Source organism: Simochromis diagramma, unplaced genomic scaffold, assembly GCF_900408965.1.
Source record: "Simochromis diagramma unplaced genomic scaffold, fSimDia1.1 OVJJ01000487.1, whole genome shotgun sequence".
Taxonomy (NCBI): domain Eukaryota; kingdom Metazoa; phylum Chordata; class Actinopteri; order Cichliformes; family Cichlidae; genus Simochromis; species Simochromis diagramma.
The window spans coordinates 4,258,901-4,285,287 of NW_024387305.1; the positions used below are offsets into that span (position 1 = coordinate 4,258,901).

At 39.8% G+C, this 26,387-nt stretch overlaps 2 protein-coding genes across 2 annotated transcripts; both read left to right on the forward strand.

Annotated features, from left to right (window-relative positions):
- The first annotated feature begins 21 nt into the window (after positions 1-21).
- On the forward strand, positions 22-10,047 carry LOC120716901 (transmembrane channel-like protein 7). The gene is made up of 16 exons (XM_040004598.1): positions 22-174; positions 2,992-3,253; positions 3,346-3,494; positions 3,671-3,826; positions 3,916-3,998; positions 4,081-4,226; positions 4,303-4,450; positions 5,226-5,408; positions 5,533-5,678; positions 5,776-5,890; positions 6,198-6,295; positions 7,660-7,843; positions 7,948-8,078; positions 8,270-8,425; positions 8,513-8,591; positions 9,156-10,047. The coding sequence occupies exons 1-16, from the start codon at positions 159-161 to the stop codon at positions 9,354-9,356; spliced, it is 2,253 nt and encodes a 750-aa protein (XP_039860532.1). The 5' UTR covers positions 22-158; the 3' UTR covers positions 9,357-10,047.
- A 431-nt stretch (positions 10,048-10,478) lies between these two features.
- nomo (nodal modulator) lies at positions 10,479-25,494 on the forward strand. The gene is made up of 31 exons (XM_040004595.1): positions 10,479-10,892; positions 11,401-11,490; positions 11,572-11,617; positions 11,731-11,831; positions 12,098-12,204; positions 12,324-12,396; positions 13,042-13,194; positions 13,385-13,522; positions 14,664-14,753; positions 14,881-14,986; positions 15,098-15,248; positions 15,341-15,518; positions 15,956-16,097; positions 16,227-16,358; positions 16,885-17,021; positions 17,121-17,208; positions 17,361-17,424; positions 17,524-17,619; positions 17,739-17,960; positions 18,194-18,276; positions 18,378-18,537; positions 19,590-19,716; positions 20,298-20,411; positions 20,550-20,677; positions 20,821-20,962; positions 21,158-21,241; positions 21,990-22,100; positions 22,232-22,333; positions 23,041-23,160; positions 23,273-23,365; positions 23,597-25,494. Exons 1-31 carry the CDS (start codon positions 10,494-10,496, stop codon positions 23,726-23,728), a joined length of 3,909 nt encoding a protein of 1,302 aa, XP_039860529.1. The 5' UTR covers positions 10,479-10,493; the 3' UTR covers positions 23,729-25,494.
- The last annotated feature ends 893 nt before the right edge of the window (positions 25,495-26,387 follow it).

Genomic DNA, 26,387 nt, shown 5'->3' on the forward strand with positions numbered 1-26,387 from the left:
CCCGGAGCTGTATCCACATCCAGGAAGTAGATGTTGGGAAAGACTGCTATTATCTTCCTGACAGCTGGGAGAGTTAACTCCTTGTTTTTGACGAAGTCTGATGGTTAATTGTTAGCTAATACATAAATAGCTGTATTTATTCTGTCGGAAAGGAAACAATGGAAGTCGACTCAGGTATTTTTGAAGTTCGTGCGTTACTTCAGAACATTAATTAACCCAATTTATTTCTACATTAGCTAACTAGCTAATAATGCTAGCCGCTAAAAAGTAGCTAAAAGTTTGTTGTGCTGGTGAATGATTTGACAGAGGGTCATATAACGATTACAGGAAGACCTTCAAATGAGAGCAGGAAGAGATTTTGTTTGTCTGGTTTGGCTCGAGTGTGTTTACGGTGTCGAAACTCAATTGTCGGCTCATAAAACAGTCTGCTCCCTTGGTTAGCCATTGTCTTTTCTCCTGGGAGGCAAACGTAAAAAAGGAGTGTCGAATTTTAACAATGTTTTTTGTTAGCTGTAGATACATATACTTGAGTTGTGACGTGATGTTATTGTTTGTATGTGTAAACTTATTATAAGGCGCAGGGTGTTAGGGACATTAGGGTAGCCAGTAGTGAACTGTTCGTGTACAGTATTTATTAAAAATCTATTAAAAGCTCATAAGTGTGCACAGTTTGAAATATCAGTATCCTGTGATCTACAATTTATCATTAATTACTTTTGTGGAATGTCGAGTTTAAGGGTGCATCATTTTCTTCATTTGTATTGATTTTTATTATTATTCCCATAATATAAAACGGCTTCTTCTCAGTTTTCTGTCACTTAGAAAAGTGTTAGAAAACTCTCTCCTTCTCACCACTCTCAGGTGCAACCTCAATTCCCCCCCTTTCTCTTCCTTTCCACCATCCTCTATCACATGTTCTTGCTCACCCTGCTACACAAACTCTTACTTGAAGTATAATTTTTCAGTTTTCATCCTTTTGGGGCTCATGTCAGAGGTCAACTCTGATCATTGAGGCACAGTTTAATTCTTACGAATAATGTAGCTATCTTTATATTTGTGAAATTTTAAATGAGTCCCAACACTATAACAACAGTACCTTGAGAAGACCTGATATCAGTATGTTAAAGTATGTTAAAAATACATTAGATGAAATTAGATTTATGATATGTTCAATGTTTTGAACTTGTGACAGCCATTTTCTGTTTGTTTTACTTTGATGTTATCAAACAGAAGTCATATGGCAGTTTAAAGGTCTTGCAGATATAAACCGGGTGATTCAGTAATACGTAAAAATGGTTTCCACAGACATGCTACCAGAGGGTTTTCTAGATGTAGAAAAAGCTACATCTAACGAAACTATTGGCATGTGAATGTTTTTTCCTTTTCATTCTTTTTTATTTAGATTAAGAAGAAGTGTCAGTTCGGTATTTTAAGCCTTAAGATATACCAGCTTCCTCAAAATGCCTTGCTTGCCTAACAGCTGGCTCCACATACAGAAGCAGAATTCTACTTGATGTTAGTCTTAGTAAAGTTTCAGTTCAAGCTGCTATCGAAACAAATGATTACTTGAAATAACTTTTTGTTCTCAAGATACGAGCTCATCATGTGTCAAATAATTTGGAGGAGACCTGCTTCTGGTTATCTGGCTGTTTCTGAAATTCATGGCCACATGTTATAATGGTGTTAAGTTTAGCTTGGTAAATTTGAGAGACATCCTATATTGATTTAACGTTTTCAACAGCCTCTTAACCATTCTTAACCTGTTAGCCGTTATCTTTGCTGACTTTCCTTTTGAAAGAAATGTGTTAATGGCTGACAAGTGAACTCAGTTTACCTCCTTTGCCTCTCAATTCTTTTGTTTTTTTTTCCATTTCTCAATTTTGCTTTCTTGGAGAAAGACATGAGTAATGAGACTCATTAGCAGTCACCTGGAGAGAATAAAGTAACTGTGCTATAAGGTTGAGCCTCAATGTGTGTTGGACTAAACCATTTCTAAATTTGTAAGTCTGGCAGAGAGCTTCTATTATTTTTGTAATCATCCAACAGATTTATTCAGGCAGTTTAATTATGACATAATTTACATAGGGATTAAAAAATGTAAACAAAAGCATTTTTTTCATTCCTGGCTTGGAAGGGCCCCTCCTGCTGGAGCTCTAGGTAGTACTTTTCTCTCCACTGCTACAACCTATTTTTTTAAATGGTGTTGAGCATTTTTTAGCCTTTCTGGAGGTTGTTTTTTTTCATGGTTTAAATTTTATCTTTAGTCACTATGTTAATATCAGTTTGTTCTCATTTCTTTTGTCATGGTGTGTGGTGGTCCTTTGATAAAACTGAATATATGGAGGGGAAAAAATAGGAAAAAAAATAAAAAGCAAACTTGTCTAAGAGAATTCAGACTGTGCTGAAGAATAAAGGTGGTCAAATGAAATGTTGACTTTCAAGCTGCATTGTATTTGTACAGTACAGCTGTACAAATATAGCATTTTTACGCTATTTCTATGCATGTTTGCACTTGTCAGTAGATCTCTGCACTTATTTCTCAATTTCATAGCAAAACATGAAGAAATGAGGGATGGTTTGTGTCTTTTGCATGGTGATGTAGTTATTATCTCAACTTGAATCCAACTTGAGTCTGCAAATAAAAAAAAAAAGTTTAATTTATGCAAATCTCAGACAACATATACATCCTTAGAAATATATCTGTGCTAGCCCAATATCAAGTGAATCGTGTAGCTGTCCATCTTTTTATGTGGACGTGAATGGATTGGATGGATGGATGGATGGATGGATGGATGGGTTGATCCTGATTTGAAGTGACTGTTGTGAAAATGCAGGGGTAATTAGCTCAGAGTGTTAAACACAGTCATATTACTTTGTATTATGTATATTTCATCGAGTTTTGTTTTCTGTACAGATGCAATATTAGCATCTGTTCCAGAAGAGCAAAAATAAATGTCATGTAAGAAACATTACTTTGTTTGTCTTTTCAAGTGTTCGTCACTGATCACAGTGGGCGAATCAGCAGTAACCCTCTGCTGGACCAGCTCCCCAGTTACCAGTCCCTGCTGTACCGCAGGAAGTCGTCAACTGTTGGCTCCAAACAAAGAGGCAGCTCTAGAGCAAGGGTTGGCTCATCTGGCAGTGGGAAATGGGGTATAAACACCTTTGTAAGACAAACCGTGAAACAGAAGAGTCAGACTGAGAAGCGCCACATCAGAGAACTAGCCAAGCCCATGGCTGAGAAACGCAAACAGTAGGAAACTGTAGTCTGTTATGACTTCTTTCACTAATAGCTAAATAACGTTTTTGTGTGTCAGGAGTTTATTTGACTGTTTGATGTTTTAGGAAACGGTGTGCAGAAGATGCTCAAAAGTTGAGCAGCTGGCAACAGTGGCGACAAAGCACCCGCAAGTATCTGAGGAGGATGAGAGATGAAAGCGAAGAATGGCTGAGCTCTTTGAAGCTCTGGAGGGGAGACATCCACCTAATAGAAGGTAAAAGAAAGACAAACAGATTGTCTGACAGAAATTGTTTCTTTGGTCTCAAAGACTTGTTTGGATTTCTGTTCAGATGGTGCTAATCGGTAATTATAATTTTGCTAAGACAAAGTGTACCTTTTTGTTATGTCAGACTTAAGTTCTCCCTTTTTGCCTCTTTCACTTGTCACTAGGGATGTTTGGAACAGGGATCCTGTCTTACTTCTCCTTTCTGCGCTTCCTGGTCACACTCAACTTCATCATCTTTCTGCTCATGTTCGGTTTTGTCATGTTGCCCATCATCATTGCACCCCATGTTTCAGGAAATATCACCTTCAGCCAGAATGATAGTGAGAGGATTATTTGTTTGTTTGTTTCAATTAGAAGCATATACTAAGCAAGAAAGACGAAAAAGCTTAGCTTATCTGTTATATTACAGGTTACTGCAGCGTGTATGAAAGTGGCAGTCGTCGAGGTCTTGTTAACTATCATAAGTATATTACTGATCTGCTTTCTGGCGAAGTAAGTGTTGTCACATTATTAGTCTCCTGAGAAAGAGTCCACTCTGTAGTTTCTGTACTCACCTGCTGTGCTTCATCTGCAGGGCTTTCTGGAACAGACCTATCTTTTCTACGGCTTCTACAATGTGGAAAAAATCCATTTCTCCCACATAACTTATAATTTGGCACTGGCGTACCTGCTGGTCACTATAGGGTACCTCTTCCTCAGTCTTATCTGGATTGTTAAAAGGTATGAAAAAGGCAAACTCATAAGAAATAATATTTATGTGATGAGATGTGGTCTTGAGTGTTTTCTTCTTTCGAAGGTCTGCCACTGGGTTCAAACATAATCTGATTCAGGATGAGGATTGCTTTCAGAGTTTTTGCAACAAGATCTTTGCTGGCTGGGATTTCTGCATCACCAGTGAGAATGCTGCAAAGCTGAAGAAAAAGACTTTGCTCTATGAGCTGAAGGTTAGTTTATACATCAGAAGCATGATTGTAAAACTGGCTAGTCAAAACAATGGCCAGTTTACAAATTTGTTTTAAACTAATTTGAAAAAATGGGTGCTTACATGGCACCCCAGCAGCTACATACAGTTGCTCTAAAGTAAAAATAAGATGTGCATTTTAATATAATCTACTTTTATGGCTTTAGTGACATTCAAGGCCCCAGTTCCCACATGCATTACTACCGGGGTCACATGCTAATCAGCGGTATTCTGTGCTATCATTGGTAGTCGCTTCAAATCCTCACCAGGAAGTTAAAATAAATTTATCACAGGTCCCGCCTGCTTCACAGTGCCAGCAGTTATTTAGCCTCTAACCACATGAAGTCACTGAATGTCATTCACTCTCTATTGTCCCTGGTTGCCACATAGCTGCCAATTGTTTTCAGTGTTGATGCAGCTCTATCCATGTACCTGTGTCCTGGAGGTAGTAGTTCATATGCACGTTAGAGAGGGTGCAATACATCACTGAGAATTGCTTACACTTGTCCCTTGATGTTCCTTAAAGTAAAGTAAAAGCAAGATTTTATTTATATTGCACCTTTCAAGATAAAAATCACAAAGTGCTTCATAGAAGCTAAAACATAAAAATAAAAATCAACCAAAAGCGAGTTTAAAAAAACAACAACAACAAAAAAAACTTCATTAGTCTTACTGATGAGTCTAAAGTAAAGAAAATTAATAATCAAACTGTTTTGTTGTCTTGCCTTATTTATAAATTCATATTTTTATATCTTTAGACTGACTTGGAGGATGAGAAGATCAAGCAGAAAATAGCAGAGCGCACCCACAAAGAAAAATGTCGGCTTTACTTCATCCGTCTCATCCTGAATCTTTTCGTCATTGGTGTACTGGCTGCTTGCTTCTACTGCATTTATTTAGCCACTATCTTCTCCCAGAAAGCCCAAATGAATGACCAAAAGGTAAGACTTTTTTTTTAAAATATTCTTTCTCTCCACCCGCTTTGATTCAACCTTTATGTAGAAATTTCTGGTAAATGTTGGCAACACAGGATAAAAGGTATTTGTTGTTTCTCCTCTTTTGCAGGTGAATTTCATAGTAGATCTCATTTTTGAGTATCTACCTTCAATTGTTATCACCTTTGCCAACTTCATTACCCCAGTACTTTTCTCTTTTATCATCAACTTTGAGGACTATTCTCCTGCTTTTGAGATCCGCTTCACTCTTATGAGGTAAAATGGAGTCTTGTGTTTTGACCTGCTTACTCATAGATGCAGATTTGAACTTGAAAGTATTTCTGATTTGCCTTCTTTCTTCCTATCCTCACAGGTGTGTCTTCATGCGGTTAACCAGTATTGTGGTTTTGCTCTTTTCTGTCTGGTCTCGGATCACTAAATGTAAAGATGATCCCTGTATTTGTGGCTACAACCACGATCTTTACCCTGTAAGTAATCCTCTTTTGCCATAATGTAATATACAGTGGTTTGCAGGGGTAGTGCCACAGGTACCAGTGTCAAACTCATTTGTATCTTTGCATTAGCTGTTATACATATGTGTTAGAATGTGAATATTACATATGTTAAGTGTAACTGCATGAATATGTGCCCATATTTTGGTCTCTTAGACTTTTAATTTAAAAAAGTATTTTAAAAAAACAGTATATTCCTAATCACCCTATAAAATACATTTCTTAAATCGTGACATGCATGTATGGTAAAATCCAGTCTCTATATCCTTGTTGCTGTCGACAGTGCTGGGAAACGCATGTGGGCCAAGAGATGTACAAACTCACCATCTTTGACTTCATTGTCATCGTTTCCGTCACCATCTTTGTGGAGTTTCCTCGAAAGTAAGACCTCATTTATCCACAGTAGAAAAAAAGTACAGTTCATCTAGTTTTGTGATCATCTCATGACATTTGAAGAGGTGTAAACATGTCACCTTCATAAAAGATTAAGAATCTCTAATGTAACAGTTACGGGAGCTGACTTGGACTACCGTATTTTTCGATAGTGCACCTTATAATCCGGTGCGCCTTATGTGTGAATTCTGGTTGTGCTTGCTGACCTCGAACGGATTTTATGTGGTACACGGCGCTAAAAAAATCTGTCAAAAATGTTTTAGTTCGACTTTGGTAAGCTATGGAGCCGCACCGCTTGGATGGATTGTCAGAGAATTACGGCTACCGTAGTCAGGAGCCTCGCGGAGTAATCTGGGTCTAAAACTTCGTCCGCTTCAGGTCCCAAAGTCAGATGAATACTGCGACATCACTGAGAGTTAGAAACTGTCTAAATTCCTTCATCTTTAATAAAATGATCAGCGTTGCTGCTTTACCAGGTGGAACAATTAAGTTTAACATCCAGGCATCCATGAAAACAGAATTTATTAAATTTAACAGAGTTAGAAGTTAGCATGAAGTTAGCTCGCTAGTTTACACCGAAACATGATATAGCATGTTCTGACTGAGATTTCTGAAAAAATTAAAATGTACAGCTCTGCTATCACTTCCAGCATAAATAAGGACAGAAAACTAAACAGCAGTGATGTTTGTAGAGTTACTGAAGTTGGACTAGCTGGTATATAATGATGTGCTACGTGATCGCTAATGACACAGCTATGTTAGCATAACATAAACACAGTGAAACTGGAGGATGAACGCTAACTTTTTTCCACTCGATAAAAGTTAACGTTAGGGTTCCCGATGGTTAGGGACAAATGCAATCGCATGGCAGGATGCTGTAAATGCACCAAACTTCAGTCAGGAGAACAACTGAGACAATCCATCCACAATACAAGGTTAGTCATTAATATACTGCAACAACATGGGAATAGAGCAGCTGTGAGAGAATTCAGCATTAATGAATCAATGGTACGGAAGTGGAGGAAGAAAGAGGAATGAGTTGAGTAAAGTTTGACTTGTTTTGTTTTGCTTAATGTGCCCTATAATCCGGTGCGCCTTATGTATGAAAACAGATCCATTCATCGACAGTGCGCCTTATAATCCGGTGCGCCTTATGTATGAAAACAGATCCATTCATCGACAGTGCGCCTTATAATCCGGTGCACTTTATGGTCTGAAAAATATGGTAGTTTTAGTGTTAGCTTAGTTAGTCTAAATAAATGTAGCTAAAATTATTCTGTCACTGAAGGCTTTGTTTTCTCTGATTATTTCTGCTTTAGTCATTTTTGTCCTTCTTGTTCTATCCTACCCAGACTGCTTCTGAGGTACAGTAATTCTGCCCTGGCTAAATGGATGAGCCAACAGGAATTTTCTATTCCTCAGAATGTACTGGAGATCGTCTATGGTCAGACCATCTGCTGGATCGGCACTTTCTACTGCCCACTGCTGCCTGCTATCTGCACCCTCAAATATTTCTTTATCTTTTACATCAAGAAGGTGACATTTTGGTTTGAATGCATGTAGTTTTTTTCCTTGCAAAAGTGAAGGAAAAAAGCATGAAATATTCTAGTAAGCCTCATTTGCAAATTTTTGTTTGCTAGGTATCATTAATCAAAAACTGTCGTCCAGCCACACGTCCTTTCCGAGCATCCAGCTCCAACTTCTTTTTCCTCGGCGTGCTGCTGATCGGCCTGACTCTTGCCTGTGTGCCTGTCATAGCTAGTATAGCACAGTGAGTAATGTTCATACTGTGTTCTAATTATATTTGTATAGTTTGTATGGAGCTTTAAAAGAACCTCTAGCAGAAATATTCATGCCAAAGGTCAAAATCTGGCCACTGCCATATAATTATTTTTTTCTTAATATGGATAAATATAGGAACTCTTACTAGTAAGCACTCACTTATACTTCCTTTTTGTACAGGATAAACTGTTCTCGGGCCTGTGGACCTTTTGTTAATTACGAAACCTCCTGGTACGTGGTGCCAGATACAGTTTCTCAGCTACCCAAAGGAGTCGAAAAGCTTCTCCGTGCTCTCTCTTCAGAGGCCTTTGCTGTGTCTTTCTTTGTTATCACATGGTTGGTCCTCTTATTATATATTTTCACCTTTTTAACATTGTTTTTCCTCTGCTGTAATTTTATACTTTGTTCCCATGTTTTTTCCAGTTTGGCCATGTTTTATGTGATTGCACTTGCTGGAGCACACAAGAGGGTCATTAATGAACTAAGACACCAACTAGAAATGGTAGGTCTTATTCTCCCCCCCCCCAAAGGTAGGGAGTATGTAATTGGTTCTGTTTGTTAGAAGTCTAGTGCCCACACTTTTAAAGATATCGTTTTCAAATTTTGTGTGATTGTAGATACAGATAACGGCTTAATTTATTGTTGGTGAAAATCTAGTCGAAGTTACACAAAATGTGAAAATCAGTAAAACCTATATTATCAACAGTTTTTTATGGATTATATTTAAACTTCACAGCTAGGCCTTGGGGAACATTAGTACCTAAGCTGGCTAAGCATGTGAGCTTCATTTTTAGCGCTGAAGATCAAAGTTGACCTAATTTAAAATTCCAAGAAACCATGTTAAGTAATATCATATGAAATAGCGGGGAGATAGCTGTATAACACACCTTATTTTTTCAATATGTTCTGTACGATATCAGTAATAAAAACATCATAAAAAGTCAAAGTTTTATTATAGCTCTTGTCCTTCAGGGGGAGTTGCGTACTCTGAGTGTTCTTGTTATCAATTCAGTTATTGCCAAATGCAGTGTGAACTGAAATCTGTTTGTGTTAATTTGTCAATCAGGAGGGCCGCGACCGGCGTTTCCTGATCCAGAAGCTGTGCCAGGCCCAGAAGCGCTCAGGTGTGAGATCCCCACAATCCAAATTCCAACCCCGCCGCAGCAGCAGCAGAAGCAGTCCTAGCTACCACACTAGCTTCGCCACCAATTTCAGTGATGCGGTGTTCCTGGCCCATGCAGCTCCAAGCTCCTCCACTCAAGTTTAAGGCAAAGGCCTTATTTTACTGAACAAAGCAGAGATGCATGCTTAGACAATTCTTCAATTGTCTAAGCAGACAATTGAACTTTTCAGACTAATATCTTAAATGTGTTTAATTAACTGTGAAAACACTGCAATGTAAACAAATATCCTGTTCACAGTGCTTCTGACCTTTTCAGTGGGTTTTTTTTGGGTGTTTGTTTGTTTGTCCAAAAAAACAGTCTGAATATTTGTGAATATATGAATTGACAATCTCAAAAATATTTTTTTCCTTTAATCAAAACTTTATTTTTGTTGAGCTGCAGAGTATTTACTTGCATGTAATCTTTTCCTTCTGAGAAGGACTTCGATTCTTTTAAACTACTGGACTTGTTTTTAAAACTTTTCTCAATCTCATGCACTTTAAATGTATTAACGCAGGGTTTTGGGGGTTTGTTTTGTTTTTTTACTACAGCTTCCTTGTTGACTTGTTTATTTGTGGGTGTTGTTGCATATGCAAATGAATATTTATGACTGTGCCTAATACATTTTGAATGAAATTACTTTTAACACTACTTTTTACTTAGTTTTAGTACCTTTTTAAAATATCTTCTGGACTGTGGGCATGTTATTAACAATGTCTCTGCTCTGGGGTTGTTGTTTTTTTTGTCAGATTTGGGTGAAAATACTCTTGTACTTTCATGATGCCTTAATGTGACTGTGGGTACTGTACATATAAAATAAATGTTTTCTTAAGTATATTTTCTCCTTTTTTTTTCTTTTTTTTAAAAAAAAATCTCACTCTGTTAGTCTCATGTTCTTACATGAAGGGTATGCAGATATTTTATGGAACAAACTGATATAAGTGAATGTGCGATACTCAGTTTTGAATAGTCAGATGGTGGTAAAATCTCTGTCATGGTGCTATGACAAAAGGCAGTTGGATGATATATAAAAAGTGATAAAGGGTAATCAAGGAGAGGGTAATAATAAGATTACGAATTGGCTATTGAAAAAGTAAATGGAATAATTACAAGGCCAACACAATACGCTAACACTATAGATGAGTTAATTGGTGTTTTTCTTCTCCTACTTTAAGTATAGTATTTTGCAGGGTATGATACTTCCAGAATATGAAAAAGCAATGTCTTCTCCAACAACCGAGATGTTAGAAAATGGATCAGGGATGTTAGGGTTCGGTAAAAACGTAGACGTTTGTAACTTTAACCAGAAGAGGGCAGTGATACAACTTAAAACGTTACAACCGGCCGTGAGCAAAGGAGAAAATGGCACCTCCTACCCGCCAGAGGTCGCTGCAGACGCCGCCCGTAACAGTTCATTGACAGCCCCTCAGCTGGTACGGACGGAACCGGAGGCAGCGTGCGGTTGCTTGGCTCAACCACTCAAAATGCTCAGAATTACGATCCGGGCAGAAATGGGATCCCTTTGGATTTTGTTCGGTGTCATCTACTCTCAGTTCTTGGCCGTATCCTCTGATGACATAGTTGTGGCATGCGGTGGATTCGTGAAATCCGACGTTGAAATCAATTACTCTCTGATCGAGGTGAGAGTGCAAATGTCCCGGCTAGCGTGCTAGCAGCTAACCAGCAGCTAGCTGGTTTGTGGTAGAAAGCTAAAGGTTGGGCGGAGTTTTTCGTTTCAATGACAGTTTGAATGAAATGAATACAAAAGCAGTGTATTTGTGTTTAATCTGTTTCTGATTGCTCGCAAACATTTGTGAGTTTGGTCTAGTTTGACATTGATTTAGCTACTTACTTGATAGCTGATGGTAACTCAGCATTAATATCCATATATCACACAAGGCATTCACTGCTAATCCTAAAACCTGCAGACGTTGATGAGTAAGTGCTCCCGTCCTAATCCCTTCTTTTTCACGGGCTACATGGGATTAGCAATTTGGTTAATTAAGATATTGAAATGAACTAAATCCGACAGACTAGATTGTTTCTTTGTTGCTAGCTGACATAAGTCGCTCAGTTTAGTTATTATAGTATGAACACTATAATAACTTTCATTATGATTAATGATCACTGTGTGTTCTTCATTCTCAGATTAAACTATATACCAAACAAGGATCACTGAAATATCAAACTGATTGTGCTCCAATCAATGGTTACTTCATGATCCCTCTCTATGACAAGGTATGCCAGCAACTGATTTGATTAGCTCTAACTAATTCTTTCACTGATGGTGAATTTAATCAAGCTGTCACTTTAACGCAGGGAGATTTCGTTTTGAAGATCGAGCCTCCGCTTGGGTGGAGCTTTGGTAAGACTCTCACAGAAACATCCCCATAATTCACAAATTATCATATAAAAGCCATTGTGCATTGTCCCATATTCTCTGGTCTCTTTTCCTTTTGGACTTTTAACTGTCATCAGAGCCTACCAGTGTCGACCTGCATGTGGATGGAGTCAGTGACATTTGTACGAAAGAAGAAGACATCAATTTTGTTTTTACGGGATTCTCAGTGTCAGGAACGGTGAGAATGGTCTTCTTGAAAAGAAATTTAGATTGTTATAGTATGTAGACAGAAAGTTTAAGAGTTAAGACTGTCTACTTTGCAAAATGTGTGATTTAAAAAAAAAGTGCTTTGACATATTTGATGGGGTTTATCTAAATGCAAGAAAACTTTGGAGCGCTTTAAAGCTTCTTTAACCAATGCAACAAAGGTTATTGATAAAATAAATAGTAGTATCAAGTGGTGATTAGTGTCTAGTTTCCTCAAATATATTGTGTTTTGCTCAGGTTCTGAGTAAGGGCCATCTCATGGGCCCGGCTGGCGTGGAAGTCAAACTCAGCCGAGCCGGAACAGGGGAGAAGCTCCAGAGTGTCACCACACAGCCTGGAGGAAAGTAAGTTACTCACACCTTTGTGTTCATCTGTGTTTATGTTTGTTTCTGCATTATACAGATGTTTGAAATGAACTTGCCCCTTTCTTTCTTTCTTTTTTGTGTTTTTTTTGCTTACACAGGTATACCTTCTTTAAAGTACTACCAGGAAAGTATGACATCACAGCTTCTCATCCTTCCTGGACTCTCGAACAGGTTTGTTCACGTTGGCAATCGATATTAAACCGCACGTTGCGTTAAAAACGTGTTGCCCATGTTCTATTATGAGTGCCTCATGTCAGTTTTTTTACATCTTACATCCACCAAACCCCATTTAGAATTGATGATCAACTTATCATGCATGTCTTTGGACTGTTGAAGAAAGCTGGACTTTGCAAGATGTAAAATAAATGACACAAAGTGTAACTTGGTTCATATCTGATGTTAAAATTAGATGAAAAAAGAGTGTGGTAAACTTTTAGTGAAAGATTTAAAATCTCTGTGTACAAAAATACACTGTCAGATTTGTAACTGATGATGCGAATAAGCTCTCCCACATTATTTCCCCCCCCCCCCCCATACCCACCTACCATCATACTCAGTACCACAGCATCCCAGTTTCCAATTAAAGTACTGTCATTAATACTGTAGAGAATGCATGATCTCAGAGGTCTGTTTGATTCTGTATCGCTTGAGGGTAGAAAACTTCATTATTCACCTACTTGCTTAGCTGATACAGTTCCTTGTCAGGTGAGCAAGGTTATAACTAATGAGCTCCAGCAGTAATCACAGTGAACCTGACAGGGCCATTATTCCATCTCTTAATGCAACTTATGGGCGACCTCTGCCATCTTCATATAGAGTACTACCTCAGTGCACGTCTCCAATGCAAATGCCCCGGCCGCTGACCATCTGGTGGTTGGAGGCTACGATGTCTCGGGGGAGGTCCGCAGTGATGGAGAGCCCATGAAAGAGGTCACCTTCCTGCTTTACTCAGCCACAGTCAAGAGAGAGGTAAACCTCCATAATTTCCATTTTTGCACAGAAATATGTCGACTTTTCATATCCGTCCTACATTATATGTAAATGATCACACTTTAACACTTTACTTTAACTTAACACATTTTCCACGTCTTGTAATTTCTGGAATATGCTGAATTTCGCATTGCTCCATTGGTTCAATTTGAATGTTTGTCATTTCCAGGACATAAGTGGTTGTAATACTTCCCCAGTGGAGGGTGCAGATTCTGGGGACAGCACGCTGGTATACCTGTGCAGCGCTCTGTCCAGAGATGATGGTGTCTTTGTCTTTCCTTCGTTAGCCAGCGGCGAGTACACTGTGGTGAGTTATTGTCGCAAAAGCCAACAGAAGACTGCTGTCAATTTGAGCTATTGTGTCAGAAATGCAACAGAAGACCAAATGATGTATAAGTACACAGTGCAGCTACTTTGATTTAATAAGGAAGTCTTTTCCTTTGTGCCATAAGATTAGCTACATCATCTTCTGCTTTGTGAATTCCTATGTTGAAGCCTCTATTTGGCTGCTTCCATGTTTCCTATTTCTGGATGAGAGGGTGGAGTGTTTAATTATCAGATAGCGCCAGCAAGTTACATCCATTAACTCTAACAGGGCATTAGACAGTCATAGATACACTCTAATTAGCGCTGCATAACATACAAATAGAGTACTACAATTTGATCCGAAAACCGGACCACAAATACAGCCTTATTAATCTCTGAAAAGCACCAAGAGCACAAAAATGATTGAGTTCATGTTCAGTGACTTGGCTTGGCTGAGGTCAAGCTTAGCAGACAGCTGCCAGAATAGCCACCTGCATAGGTGTCCACCTGTCAGTCAAAGCTGCTTCACTCCTAATTGAATACATTGGAGCCTGAATAGAAGGTAAACAGGAGAGTTGGAGCGAGACACGGTAAAGTCAGTTGTTATCTTGCTGAGGAGTTAGAGGTGATGAAACTCACAGCTTCTTATCCAACCACTCACAGCAGGTACTCGTTATTCCATTACTCCTCTCAGTATTTCAAAAACAGCGCAAATTTAAATCTTGCTTTTTTAAACTTGATGACACACACACAAAAATTAGACGTCAACAGAACTATTTGAACTATTTAAACAGCTCTAACGCCATTTAAAGAGGTTTGGGTGATTTACTTAAATTAACCAAACAAAGACTTTCATAGGATTGTATTAAAATATATTGTAATGACAACTACAACATGTTTTATGTTTCCTGTTTTCTAATCCACCCCACATTTAGCTAGGGAATCCGAATCCAGTGCAGGAATTACATGTGTATGAACTTTTTTTTTTTTACCGATATAACTACAAGAGACAAGGTGGTATGAATGATGGGTTTTATGAAAGCATCATTTTTATTTGCGAACAATGAAATTCTATCTCCTCTATCTTAGAGATGTAATCGTTTTTCCATCTAAATGTGCTTCTGTGAAATCCTTCACTTCAGATACCTTTCTACAGAGGAGAAAGGATCACTTTTGATGTTGCTCCTTCTAGGATGAATTTCAAGGTGGAACACAACAGCTTGAAACTAGAGGTAAAGAGAACTGTTATATCTTAATTTTTTTTTAAATAGTTATTATTAATGTGTATCAGCAGGTTTCAAAAGGAAACAAGTTTTGTGCAAAATATTCAAGTTTGACATTCTGTCTCTTTATGTGTAGCCCATCTTCCGTGTGATGGGCTTCTCTGTGACTGGCCGGGTTCTCAACAGTCCTGATGGGGAAGGTGTGCCCGATGCTACAGTCTACCTAAACAACCAGATCAAGGGTAATCGCAAAAGAAGACTCATGTTTTCAGTAGAATATCTAACTATAGTTTTTGAAGTGGTTCTCTGTCACACTTTAAACTGTAGCTTGCTTTACCACTCTGTCCTCACAGTTGTCAGCAAAGAAGATGGCTCTTTCCGGTTGGAGAACATGACAGCTGGTACCTACACCATCCGTGTCAACAAAGAGCTCATGTTCTTCGAGCCAGTCACAGTGAAGATCGCTCCTAATACGCCTCAACTTCCTGATATCGTCACAGCAGGGTACGTTATAAGAATTAGTAGCTTATTACATAAATTTAGCTGCAGTGTGGTTCTTCATATTGTCATGACTTCCTCATTTTGGTCCAACACAGGTTCAGTGTTTGTGGCCAGATCTCCATCAGCCGCCTGCCTGAAGGCATGAAGCAGCAAGGTCGCTACAAGGTCACTCTGACGCACAAGAGCACAGACAAGGCTTTCATTCGGACTGTTGAATCTGACCATCAGGGGGCCTTCTGCTTTCAGGCCAAACCCGGAGACTACAGTGTCCATGTAAGACTCGAGCAGCATTTTATTTTATATGACATATCCACATCTTAATTTTTATAACCTCTTATTTAATCAGTTTGAAAGCTAATTCAAATGGTATTAAATATATACAAGAAACTGACATATGTCACGCATACTAAATTTTAATTGGTGAGCCTCCTAAAAGATGAACAGATGTCATGTTGCCTAAAGCGCAGATGGTGCTTTTTACCCATATTCTATGACATTTGCACATTTATGGCTTAACAGTTGCAACAGATCATCATCTGAAAAACTCATTTGTCATTGGAAAGCAAAAAACCCAAATCTTTAACTTTTTTTTATTCAGAAATACAGATTCATCTGTGTCATCAAACCAAAGCAGTTAAGCTTAGTGTTCACGTAGCTGTTTGATTAAAAAATATGGTTTTAAGCAAAAGGAAATTTGTTTGTGTGTTCAGGTATCTCTGCCTGAAGCAGAGGTGAAAGCAGGCCTGGCTCTGCAGCCTCAGGCCCTGGACATCTCCCTTGTGGATCAACCACTCACAGACCTAGTTTTTACCCAGTTCATGGCTTCTGTTTCTGGAAAGGTGTACTGTCTAGGTAAAAGTCTTAGTAATTTACACTTTACTGTCTTTTTGAGAAGACAAAGTTTACCAAAGATGCAGCTTTAATCCATAAAGAAATATGTTTTCACACGAGCCAACCTTGTGTTCTCTGGTTGTCCTTTAGCTTCCTGTGACGACCTCTCTGTAACCCTGCAGCCAGCGAGTAGGCAGGGGGAGAGGAGGGCAGTGGCTCTGTCTGGGAGCAGCGACATCCTCAGCTTCTCTTTTGACAACGTTTTGCCGGGGAAATACAAAGGTTTTAAATATACTTCTAGTTTTTTTTTTATTTAAATGTAAACTCTGCATGCAGTCAGGTTTTCACTGGAACAACTGAGTCAAGCATTCTGTACAATATAAACCCCTCAATCTATGCACACTTCTATTTGAAAGTTATAGTAGTTATTCTTAAATAGAGAAATGAGCGGGTAATCATCAGCCTTTCAATCACTGGTTTATAGCAGCAGCTTTCAGCAGGCATGCCATTACTCAACTAGTGTTTCCCCACCTTCTGGTAATGTAGATCCATCTGTTCATTCCACACAAACTCTGATCTGCACACATGCATGTTTATTCAGTTTATAGTGTTGCTGGGACAGTTTTTTATATATAATATGTGTGCAATCCTTTTTTTAATTCTTTTTATTCAAAGATCCTGAAAGGAACTTGTGATATTTTTCCACCTATAATAGTGTGACATATTTAATTCACATATTTCTTTTTTTCCCCTGTCATTTAAAATGTATTTCTCACTTTTTATTCTCTCTAATCTTTACCACTTGTAGTAAGTATTTCTCACGAGGAGTGGTGCTGGAAACATAAGTCAGTGGAGGTGGAGGTTCTGGAATCAGACGTCTTGGGGGTGGAGTTCAGACAGATTGGCTACATCCTGCGCTGCTCCCTTTCCCATGCCATCACTTTGGTTAGTAATCAGTAGCTCACTCCTCTTGCACTACATGCTGCCTGTTAGATCAGATGCTTACACTTCCATATGTATTATTGAATGTGTGGTGCTGCACAGGAGTTCTTCCAAGATGGCAGCAAACCTGAAAACGTTGGCGTGTACAACCTCTCTAAGGGAGTCAACCGCTTCTGCCTCTCCAAGCCTGGTGAGTTTCTTTATTCTGACCTCTCATTAGCTCAACATAGGAGAAATTAGCATAATCAAAAAATATCAGACTGTACCAACTGTACCATGTCCGACTTGTCTAAATATACCACTGGAACGTAATAATTAATCAGCTAAAAATGGCTTGTCCAGGTGTTTACAAAGTCACCCCTCGCTCCTGCCACCAATTTGAGCAGGACTTCTACACCTACGATACGTAAGTAATGTAACGTCGTGTGTTTTTATTTCTGGGTTAATGCAATGCAACCATGCAGCCAAAGCATTCTAATGACTGCTGTTGACCTGTGTGTAACAGTTCAGCCCCCAGCATCCTGACCCTGACTGCAGTGCGGCATCACATGACAGGACTCATCACCACCGACAAGACTCTAGACGTCACAGTCACGATCAAGTAATTATGACTCTGCATGAGTAGTCTCGTATGCTCAAATGCTGCCGTGCATTTGCGTGTTTGGTAATGACCAGCTTTAGCGTTTTTATTTATTTTTAAATCCTCATCCCCCTGGTCAGGTCGTCCATCGAGAGCGAGCCGGCGCTCGTGCTGGGTCCGCTGCGGAGCCTGGAGGAGCAGAGGCAGGAGCAGCAACTGCAGGAGATCGAGCTGCGACGTCAGGAGCGAGAACGCCGTGCAGCTGAAGAGGAAGGAGGTGCCAGAGACGATAGTCCTCCTATCCAAGAAAAGGCTGATGAACTGACAGGCCCCTTCCACTATGAGTTCTCCTACTGGGCCAGGTCAGTTTTTGCTCTTTAAAATACCATGTAGGGCTGACGGCAAAACTTCTGTTCACTTTAGTGTTAACTTGGAAATTCCAGCTTTACATCTCTGTAGAAAATTAACAGGACTTGAGAGAAATTAAGAGTGGAATTCTGACATCTGCTAATAATAACCATCAGAGGCTCACTTGAGTCTAGAACTGTTGTTCATCGCTGTTAGTGATTTTTTTTCTTTCTGTGTAAATATGCAGGGCTGGTGAGAAGATCACAGTGACTCCCTCCTCGAAGGAGCTGTTGTTCTACCCTCCTGAAGTAGAGGCAACTATCACCGGAGGTAAAGTCACACAAGAAGAAAGTCTATTGGAAACCTTAAAACGGACTCTGATACAACCCACGCAGGTTATTCTAAATAAACCGCATCTTTGCTGTTGACAGAGTCGTGTCCAGGTCGGCTGGTGGACATCACCGGTCGTGCAGGTCTTTTCTTAGAAGGCAAGGTGTCACCAGAGCTACAAGGTGTGGAAATATCTATCACTGAGAGAGGCGCTGCTACACCACTCATTACTGTGGCCACTAATGAGATGGGAGCATACAGGTATATGAACACAGTGATAAAAATAGGGTGTGTGAAAATGAGAGCGAGGATATTCAAGCATTTTTCATTCGGGTAATGCTGCCTTCGGGTTCTGCTATAAATGTTATTGCCTTAGCAAGTCATTATACTAACAGGGTAGTTCATAAATGCATTTTTTTTTTTTTTAAAGAATAAGGTTTTTGGCCTGGAGTGAGGTGTGAAGTCTTTTCTATTTAGGACCAAAAAGTTAAAGTTAAAAAAGGGAAAAAAAGTTGAGATTCATGGCTGTGGGCGCAGCCATCATCATTTTGTTACTGACTGAAATAACCCAACAACTGTTGGATTCATTACCACGGAGCCCCAGATGTTCATGGTGCCCAGAGGATGAATTTCAATGACTTTTGTGTTCACCTGTTTATTCCTCTTTTCTTTATTTGAAAAAAAAAACAACAACCCTGGAAACTTACGAAGCATCAACCAGGCTAGCATTTTTACAGCAGATATTTTTAGCTTGTCATAAGAGCGAAAGCACAGGTGGCATTAGAGACATTGGCGCTGAATCAGTATGCAGAAAAGCAGGGCTTGCAATACGTTATCAAGCCTGTGATCTGCGATCTTGATGCTGTTGTAAGCATCTTGGTCTGTAAAATTAGGGTCACGGGGACAGCCTCAGGGCTGCAAGTAGACTTTGTGTCCTTAGAGCAAAGAAACATGCCTTTTTTCTTTCACATGAGTAAAGCTTGTATTGTATGTAGTGCTGTCAGCGTTAATCTCGTTAAAATGACGTTAACGCCATAACCGCATTAACGCGGCAAATCTCCATTAGCGAGTTAACGCGGATCGCCCCGTGCGTGAGGCTGCACGGCGTTAACGAGGCGCGTTGACGCCGTGCAGCTGGCGGTTATGGCGTCATTTTAATGAGATTAACGCTGACATTGTTCCATTGTTTCAGTATTGACGTTATAATAGGCTTTATAGATTGGCTTGTGTTCAAATCACGTTGCATTTAGTAACAAACAAGTATCTTGAAGAAATTCCGACCTTCACTTAACTTTTCCCCCGCTTTTCTTCAGTGTGGGTCCGCTCCACAGTGACCGGCAGTACGACATCAGTGCAAGTAAAGAAGGTTTCGTGCTGAGTCCCGTGGAGGGCACCCAGGGAGATTTTAAGGCATTTGCTTTGGCTGGCGTCACCTTCAAGGTATATGCAGCCATCCTCACGTGCATGTTTTACCTCCCAGTAATCATCAGACGTTTAGGTACTTTTTATATTTGTCCAGCTGTTTGTTCACAACTACTAACCCTCACTGATTATGGTGGTTGGACATGAGATCATGAGATAAAGAAGTGACATAATGAAAAGTACTTGTTACTGTATGTTTTGGAAAAATGTTTTTTTTGTGTTTTGCCGCGTGCTGTCAGTACACTGCCTTCGTGCTGCCCTTTGTTAAAAGGATCTGCAATTACCTACTGCGACCGTGAGATCCTGACACAAATGATCGGTATTAGTTTCCTTTTCACACTGTGTGATAAATTGCTTTGAAATCTTCTGCTCAGCATTGACAGAGCTTTGTGCCCATCTTTATTTTTCACTTGTACATCTTCTCTGAAATTAAGCTCACCTGTCAGCCTGATTACACCCACAATTTGGCGCTCACTCGAGCCACGGGCTTTCATTATATTTTGTCCGTGTGATCTTTTATTGTGAAAAGATTAAAGGGGTTTAATTGATTTGGTCCCTGTCTAGCAGTAAAATCAACCAGTATTCTGTCTGTGCTGTAGATCAAATCGGAGGACGGTCAGCCTCTCGCCGGCGTGCTTCTTTCTCTGAGTGGGGGTCAGTTTCGCTCCAACCTTTTGACTCAAGACACTGGCATCCTCACTTTCAATAACTTGGTAAGAAACCTCTTTTAGTAGTATGTCAGACTGCCAAACATTGTTGGTGGTTGACGGTAATTCTAGGGATGCTTTGCCCTGTGTCTTGGTTCACTTGTCCATCCTGTATTTTCTGCTTCCCACCTTTTTTTCCCTCAGAGTCCTGGTCAGTACTACTTCAAGCCCATGATGAAGGAGTTCCGCTTTGAGCCGGCATCTCAAATGATTACAGTGGAGGAGGGTGAAAACCTCAGTATTGATATAACTGGAATCAAAACTGCGTACAGGTAAATGAGTGTACATTGTCCACTGTTAGCTTGCAAGCATAGGAATATCTTTCAGTGTGCAAATTACTGAGCCTATACTGATCTGCTGGTGGGTACTGCAGCTTGCACATGTGCTCATTGCAGTCTTGTAAACTTGTCCTCAGCTGCTACGGAATGGTGCAGTCTCTCAACGGGGATGCAGAGTGGGACGTGGCTGTGGAGGCCGTGGGTCAGGGAGACTGTAGCCTCTACAGCGAGGACACGGTCACCGATGAGGAGGGCCGATTCAGACTCAGGGGTCTGCTGGTGAGGACGGGATGAGCTGTTAAAATAAGACCAGACTTGAGAATTGAAACAGATCATGGCCTCTAGGTGTTGTCTTGGATTACTAGGGAAACTGGTGATTTTGCAAAGTGTGATTTGTAAGCGGTATATGATTTGCTCAGTTGTAATGGAGTGTATGTGATTATACCTCTAACTCATTTAATGTTTTTCTTGCAGCCGGGTTGCAAATATCTCATTCAACTGCGAGCTGAAGGCAACGACCACATAGAGAGGGCCTTGCCACAACACAGAGCTATAGAGGTAGGCAGCAGCTCGCTTCAAGTTTGTCCGGTGCAGATGTTCAGCATCTTTGGCTTTTAATGGGGTGGAGAAATTACAACTATACCAAGTTTCTTAGAGCTTTAAATATGAGAGGGGTCACTTGAGTGTCATGAAGGCACACATGCTTAAGCATAACTGGTTAGTTTTACATGTTTGGCTACATATTTAGACTTTTTGTCAGTAGCTAATTTATTAGTTATCTATGTTTAGGAAGTATGTTGTTTATGACTTAAAAGCTGTGGGTCAGAGTTGACTTGGGTTACTCTTGAAGGCAAAGCTGCTACTAAATGAAGCTCACTGAGTGCTTTAAGTTCAGGAATTTTGCACACATTTTCAAGTCGTACTCGCACTGCTTTAACACTTATGAAAACTATTAAGGAGGCTATGGAAAACTTTAGTAATTGAATTGTTAAAATAACTGTGGGAACCCTGTGATTATGACTTATCGGCACCCTCATCACATGGGTCCTTTCAATATTCAGAACAAAAGCAGCGATAATCCCATTGCCAAAGTTTAAACCTCTCACTTCATAATTTTAGCTTGTCTGAAAAGTGCAGCGCTCCTAATCTCCCTCGCAAGGCTGGAAATGCCTTAATTCTCTTTAATTCTCTGTTATTATCACACCGTGTGACTTGAACAAAAAACTTTATCCGTGGTTCACATTGGGTATTTTCTTCACAAGTTTCATTGTTACATCTATATAATGAGCTCTATATTCCCTTTCAGGTTGGCAGTAGTGACATTGAAGGGGTCAACATTATCGCCTTCAGGCAGATCAATCAATTTGACCTCAGTGGAAACATCATCACGTCTCCCGAACACCTTCCAACACTATCAGTAGGACGTTTAAAACCCGGCATTTTTGTCTTTCTTTTGAAACTTTTAAGTCTCTACAAGGCTTTTGCATTAGCTGTAGATAAGTTAGACCTGTAATCATTTTGCTTTACCTTTACACTTTCCCCCCCCAGGTGAAATTGTATAAGAGTGACAATCTGGACAATCCAATCAACAGCGTCTCTCTGGGACAGTCCCTTTTCTTTCACTTCCCTCCTTTGGACAGAGATGGCGAGGTAATTCAGTCTTAAAGAGCTCCTGTTATGCTTTTACTGGTTTGAGTAATGAGGTCAGTGTACGTTTAGTAATCCCAGTAAGCCAAAAGGTTCGTGTTTCAGACCACTAAGACAATTCTTTCCTACTATTAGACATGTGTAATGTCAGTGTGAGAGGACATCCCTAACATGGTTATGTCAGGGACAGCGCTCTTCATATGCACAAATTTACCACCCACATGCTGTTCAAACCTTCTGTTTAGCAGTAGTAGCCAATCAGAAGAAACCTGGCTTAAAGGGAGAGCGGTTTTAAAGAGAGAGGAGGTAAAACACCTTTCTGAAGGTGGTGCAGGCCCTCAGTTCAATGAGGCCGAGTATAAGATAAAAGTAGGATTATTTTTCAACTGTGAAACATGCAAAGCAACTTGATGGTTTTTGGTTTTTAAGCCAGTATTATTAAAATATAGTGCTGTCAGTGTCAACGCAACATTAACGTGCTTAAGCTGCATTAACGCCGAGTGACCCCTCACACTAACCTGCGTTAACTCGTTAACAGGGATTTGCCAATTTTGACGCGTTAACGTGGGTCAGTTCACGTTAATGCTGACAGCACTACTGAAATATCATTTACTTAGTCCTTAATTGCGTATTTTACGTAATTCATAGTAAAACATGACCCAGAATACACTGCTGTTTATCCATAGTCACCTTTCTCTTCTCTTTTCTAGAGCTACGTACTGATGCTGTACTCCACACTGTCCCGTTCCCAGTATGATTTCACACTGCCTCAAGTCTCCTTCACTTCCACTGGCTACTACAAACATGTCACTCTTACCTTCCACCCTACTGTAAGATACAGATGTTTTTAAGTATATATTTTTCCTACAAAGAATATTTGTTTTGTCTTATTTGTTACTGAACAGTATGTTTCTATATAAATGTGTGTGCACTTTCCCACAGCGTAAAGTGCCCGACCAGGATGTTGCTCAGGGGTCTTACGTAGCTTTGCCGCTCACTCTACTTCTCCTCTTAGCGGCCTACAATTATGAGAAGGTACAGAACAAGTTGCATCTAATCAAGGCAGACTATTCAACCAAGCTTTTGTTTGATTTGTCAATTTCTAAATGTGAGGAATAAATGTCACTAGAAGTGAGCCTTGTCCAGGCCAAGCCTATAATGTATTAATACTTTGTAATTCTAATAGTTATCGCATGGTTGGTTTTTATAGTTAAAGTTTTTGATCCAGTAAGCTTCATTTAATGCCTTTTCCTGACCTGTTTGCAGGTGATTCCCCTTTTGTTACAGTTGGGGAGCCGCATCCAGGGAGTGAGGAGCATGGCTCAAGCCAGCAGCGAAAGTGCTGCTATGGATGAAGCCAAACGTCAGGCCAAGAGACAGAAAGCCAGGCGAACATGAGGTGCACATTAAGCCACATCTTCGTACACTAAATTGCCCGCTAGCATCCGTGACCCCAGCATCGGAAAGCAATGGGTTACCAGGGTTACACTTCTTCATTGTTACCAACCAAGTGCTGTGTGCGCTAGTGAACTTTTTAGCTTGCTAAGGTGTGTTTGAAACGGGGCCCAGGTGAAGCCCAACATGAACCACTCAACACCCTTTACCACCACCACCACCACCTCCACCTCATCTGCCACTTTGATTCACTGGACCGATAGCTGACATTTTACAGACTGTTTTTTGTCCACAATTAATCTTAGTCAAAGAAAATTGTTGATATTTGTAATAGAATATGAGCCATTTTTTATATTTGTAATTTATCCAGGTCAACAACGGCGTTTTGTGGGTTTTTTGTTGTTGTTGTTGTTGTTGTTTTTTGTTTGTTTTTTTTAATGAGTACAATGCTTATTTTAATAGTCCTAACAATGTTTGGGACTGTGAGACATTGTATGCCTATCAGCACTGGGGCCAAGTCATTAAAACGTGGCTTTAATTTGATAAAGTGTTAGCTTAAAGCAGCAGTTCTCAAACTTTTTTCCCTGGCATGCCTCCATTTAGATGCCACACACACACACACACACACACACACACACACACACACACACACACACACACACTTTCTCAGCATCAGCAAAGTTGATTATTTTACATACATAAATTATAGCCATAAAGCTTAATTTAACTTTGTATTTTTCCCTGGGTCGTTCGCAACCCTCCTGCAGTGGATTTATGTCCCACCAGGGGGCCCCGCCCCATAGTTTGAGAACCGCTGGCTTAAGGATATTTAAGGTTTCCAAACTATGTGCTGGTTTTTTCACAAGCTTAAAATGTTTTTAACTTGATGTGTCCCCATGGACTTGATCTAAGACTGAACTGAGCCTTATAATCCCATCACAAACAAGGGACTCTGTAACTTCCAGTTACAAGTGAAAGACAACCAAAGATGTTAACGAGCTAATATGGTTGTTAGTCAAATCACATCACACAATGTCAATCACCAATGAAATACTATAATGCATTCACTCCTGATGGCATTTTATTAGGTGTTAAGTGTGATGTTAGACTTTTTGACTCCTCCGTTTGCTCAAGTACAGGATGCGGGAAGTTTTGGTTTGAATACTGTGTTTTTGTTTTCTTTGAAGGATGGGCTGCGGTGGCGGGGTAGGGAGTGATAGGGCTAACTAAGAGTTGATTAATTTATTAACATATGTTTAATCGGATGTGAACGATAACCTAGTCTGAATGCTATGACGTGTTTTTTCAGAAGTGTGGTTGATTTCATTTTTTTTCTCATTTATATTCCATAAGATTAAATATGTGTGACAAGCTAAATTAAATTTCAGAAGACCCATGTACTGAATCGAAAATGAATATCTACAAAGGGTTGTTCATGACCTTTAGATAAACTTGATGAGGCAGGATTGTGATTTCATAAGCTCATTGTCTTACTGCAGAGCAGTTTAATGCACTGTGAAATCTATGTACCCCAGCTCTTTTTTTCTGTATTGAATTCATCTGAACTCAGCGGTGGCTGCCTTTTACAGAAAGATGAAAAGGCCACTGACTATTTACTGAGTTGAAAGATATTCCAATTAGTCCACATTCAGAAGTTGATTACTTTGGTTGGGGTGGGAGACGGAAGATGAGGGAGGTGGGGTGTAATTGTCATTTGTTCAGAATCTGTTAATTTTTCAGATAATCAATAAAGTTTGACTGGAATAAGATTACCTTTTTTATGGCTTTACCTGTAGGGGGCAGTGTAATGCCAGCTATAGGATAATATAACAGGCAAGAACTGTAACTCCTCATCCTTTAAGTGTTACAGTACAAAACTCCTATTATATCAGTTCTGGATCACAAGAAGTTGACTCAGAAAATCAATAAGTCTGAGTCTGACTTCTCTCATTACTCCCCTTCACCCGAGCAGTACGTGTTATAAAGTGCCTTAGGGCAGCGATCCCCAACCCCCGGGCCTCGGACCGGTACCGGTACGTGAGTCGTTTGGTACCGGGCCGCAAGAGTTGAGGCTCAGGTGTGAAATGTATGGTTTTTATCGGTTTTCAGCGTTATTTTGTTATCGTTTTTATCGTTAACTCGGTTTTCCTGGGTCTTTTCACGTGTGTTATGAATTAATCTTCTTTTTTTTGGTACCGGTGCTAGTTTTATTTTGTTGCATTTATCCGTGAAAATATTGTTGGGCATAAACTGGTCCATGGCGCAAAAAAGGTTGGGGACCGCTGCCTTAGGGTACATTAGAGAACAGCCTGCACAAGTTGATGTTTTGGGAAGCGAGGTTAAACGGCTTAAATAACAGCAGAGCTGCCTAATAGGAATATGTTTCAACTGAAATCCTATTGTTTTAGTGTGAAAAGGAAGCTTACACATGAATAACAAATGTGCTCTGCGCTGTCTTGAGAACTTCGCCCCACCCTGTCTTTGTACACAGCATCAGACAAAGCCGGAGCACTGGACAGTTTTTAAGCATTAACTGATGGAAAAACAAGCTAAATTGATCACAGTTCGTATTTTTTGACTAGCCTTTGCCAACTAATAATAAACAAACCATATTATTGATCAGGTTTATGACCTCACATCTGGCATTTTGACCTGCAGTAGA

Bases quoted from the DNA above. Each gene is read 5' to 3' on its own strand.
- nomo (XM_040004595.1), top strand. From the start codon at position 10,494: ATGTTAGAAAATGGATCAGGGATGTTAGGGTTCGGTAAAAACGTAGAC. The intron at 16,359-16,884 runs GTTTTAAATATA...TACCACTTGTAG, and splicing joins TTTGCCGGGGAAATACAAAG to TAAGTATTTCTCACGAGGAG. The intron at 18,277-18,377 runs GTAAAGTCACAC...TGCTGTTGACAG, and splicing joins AGAGGCAACTATCACCGGAG to AGTCGTGTCCAGGTCGGCTG.
- LOC120716901 (XM_040004598.1), top strand. The intron at 3,495-3,670 runs GTAAAAGAAAGA...ACTTGTCACTAG, and splicing joins AGACATCCACCTAATAGAAG to GGATGTTTGGAACAGGGATC. The intron at 8,079-8,269 runs GTGAGTAATGTT...CTTTTTGTACAG, and splicing joins GTCATAGCTAGTATAGCACA to GATAAACTGTTCTCGGGCCT.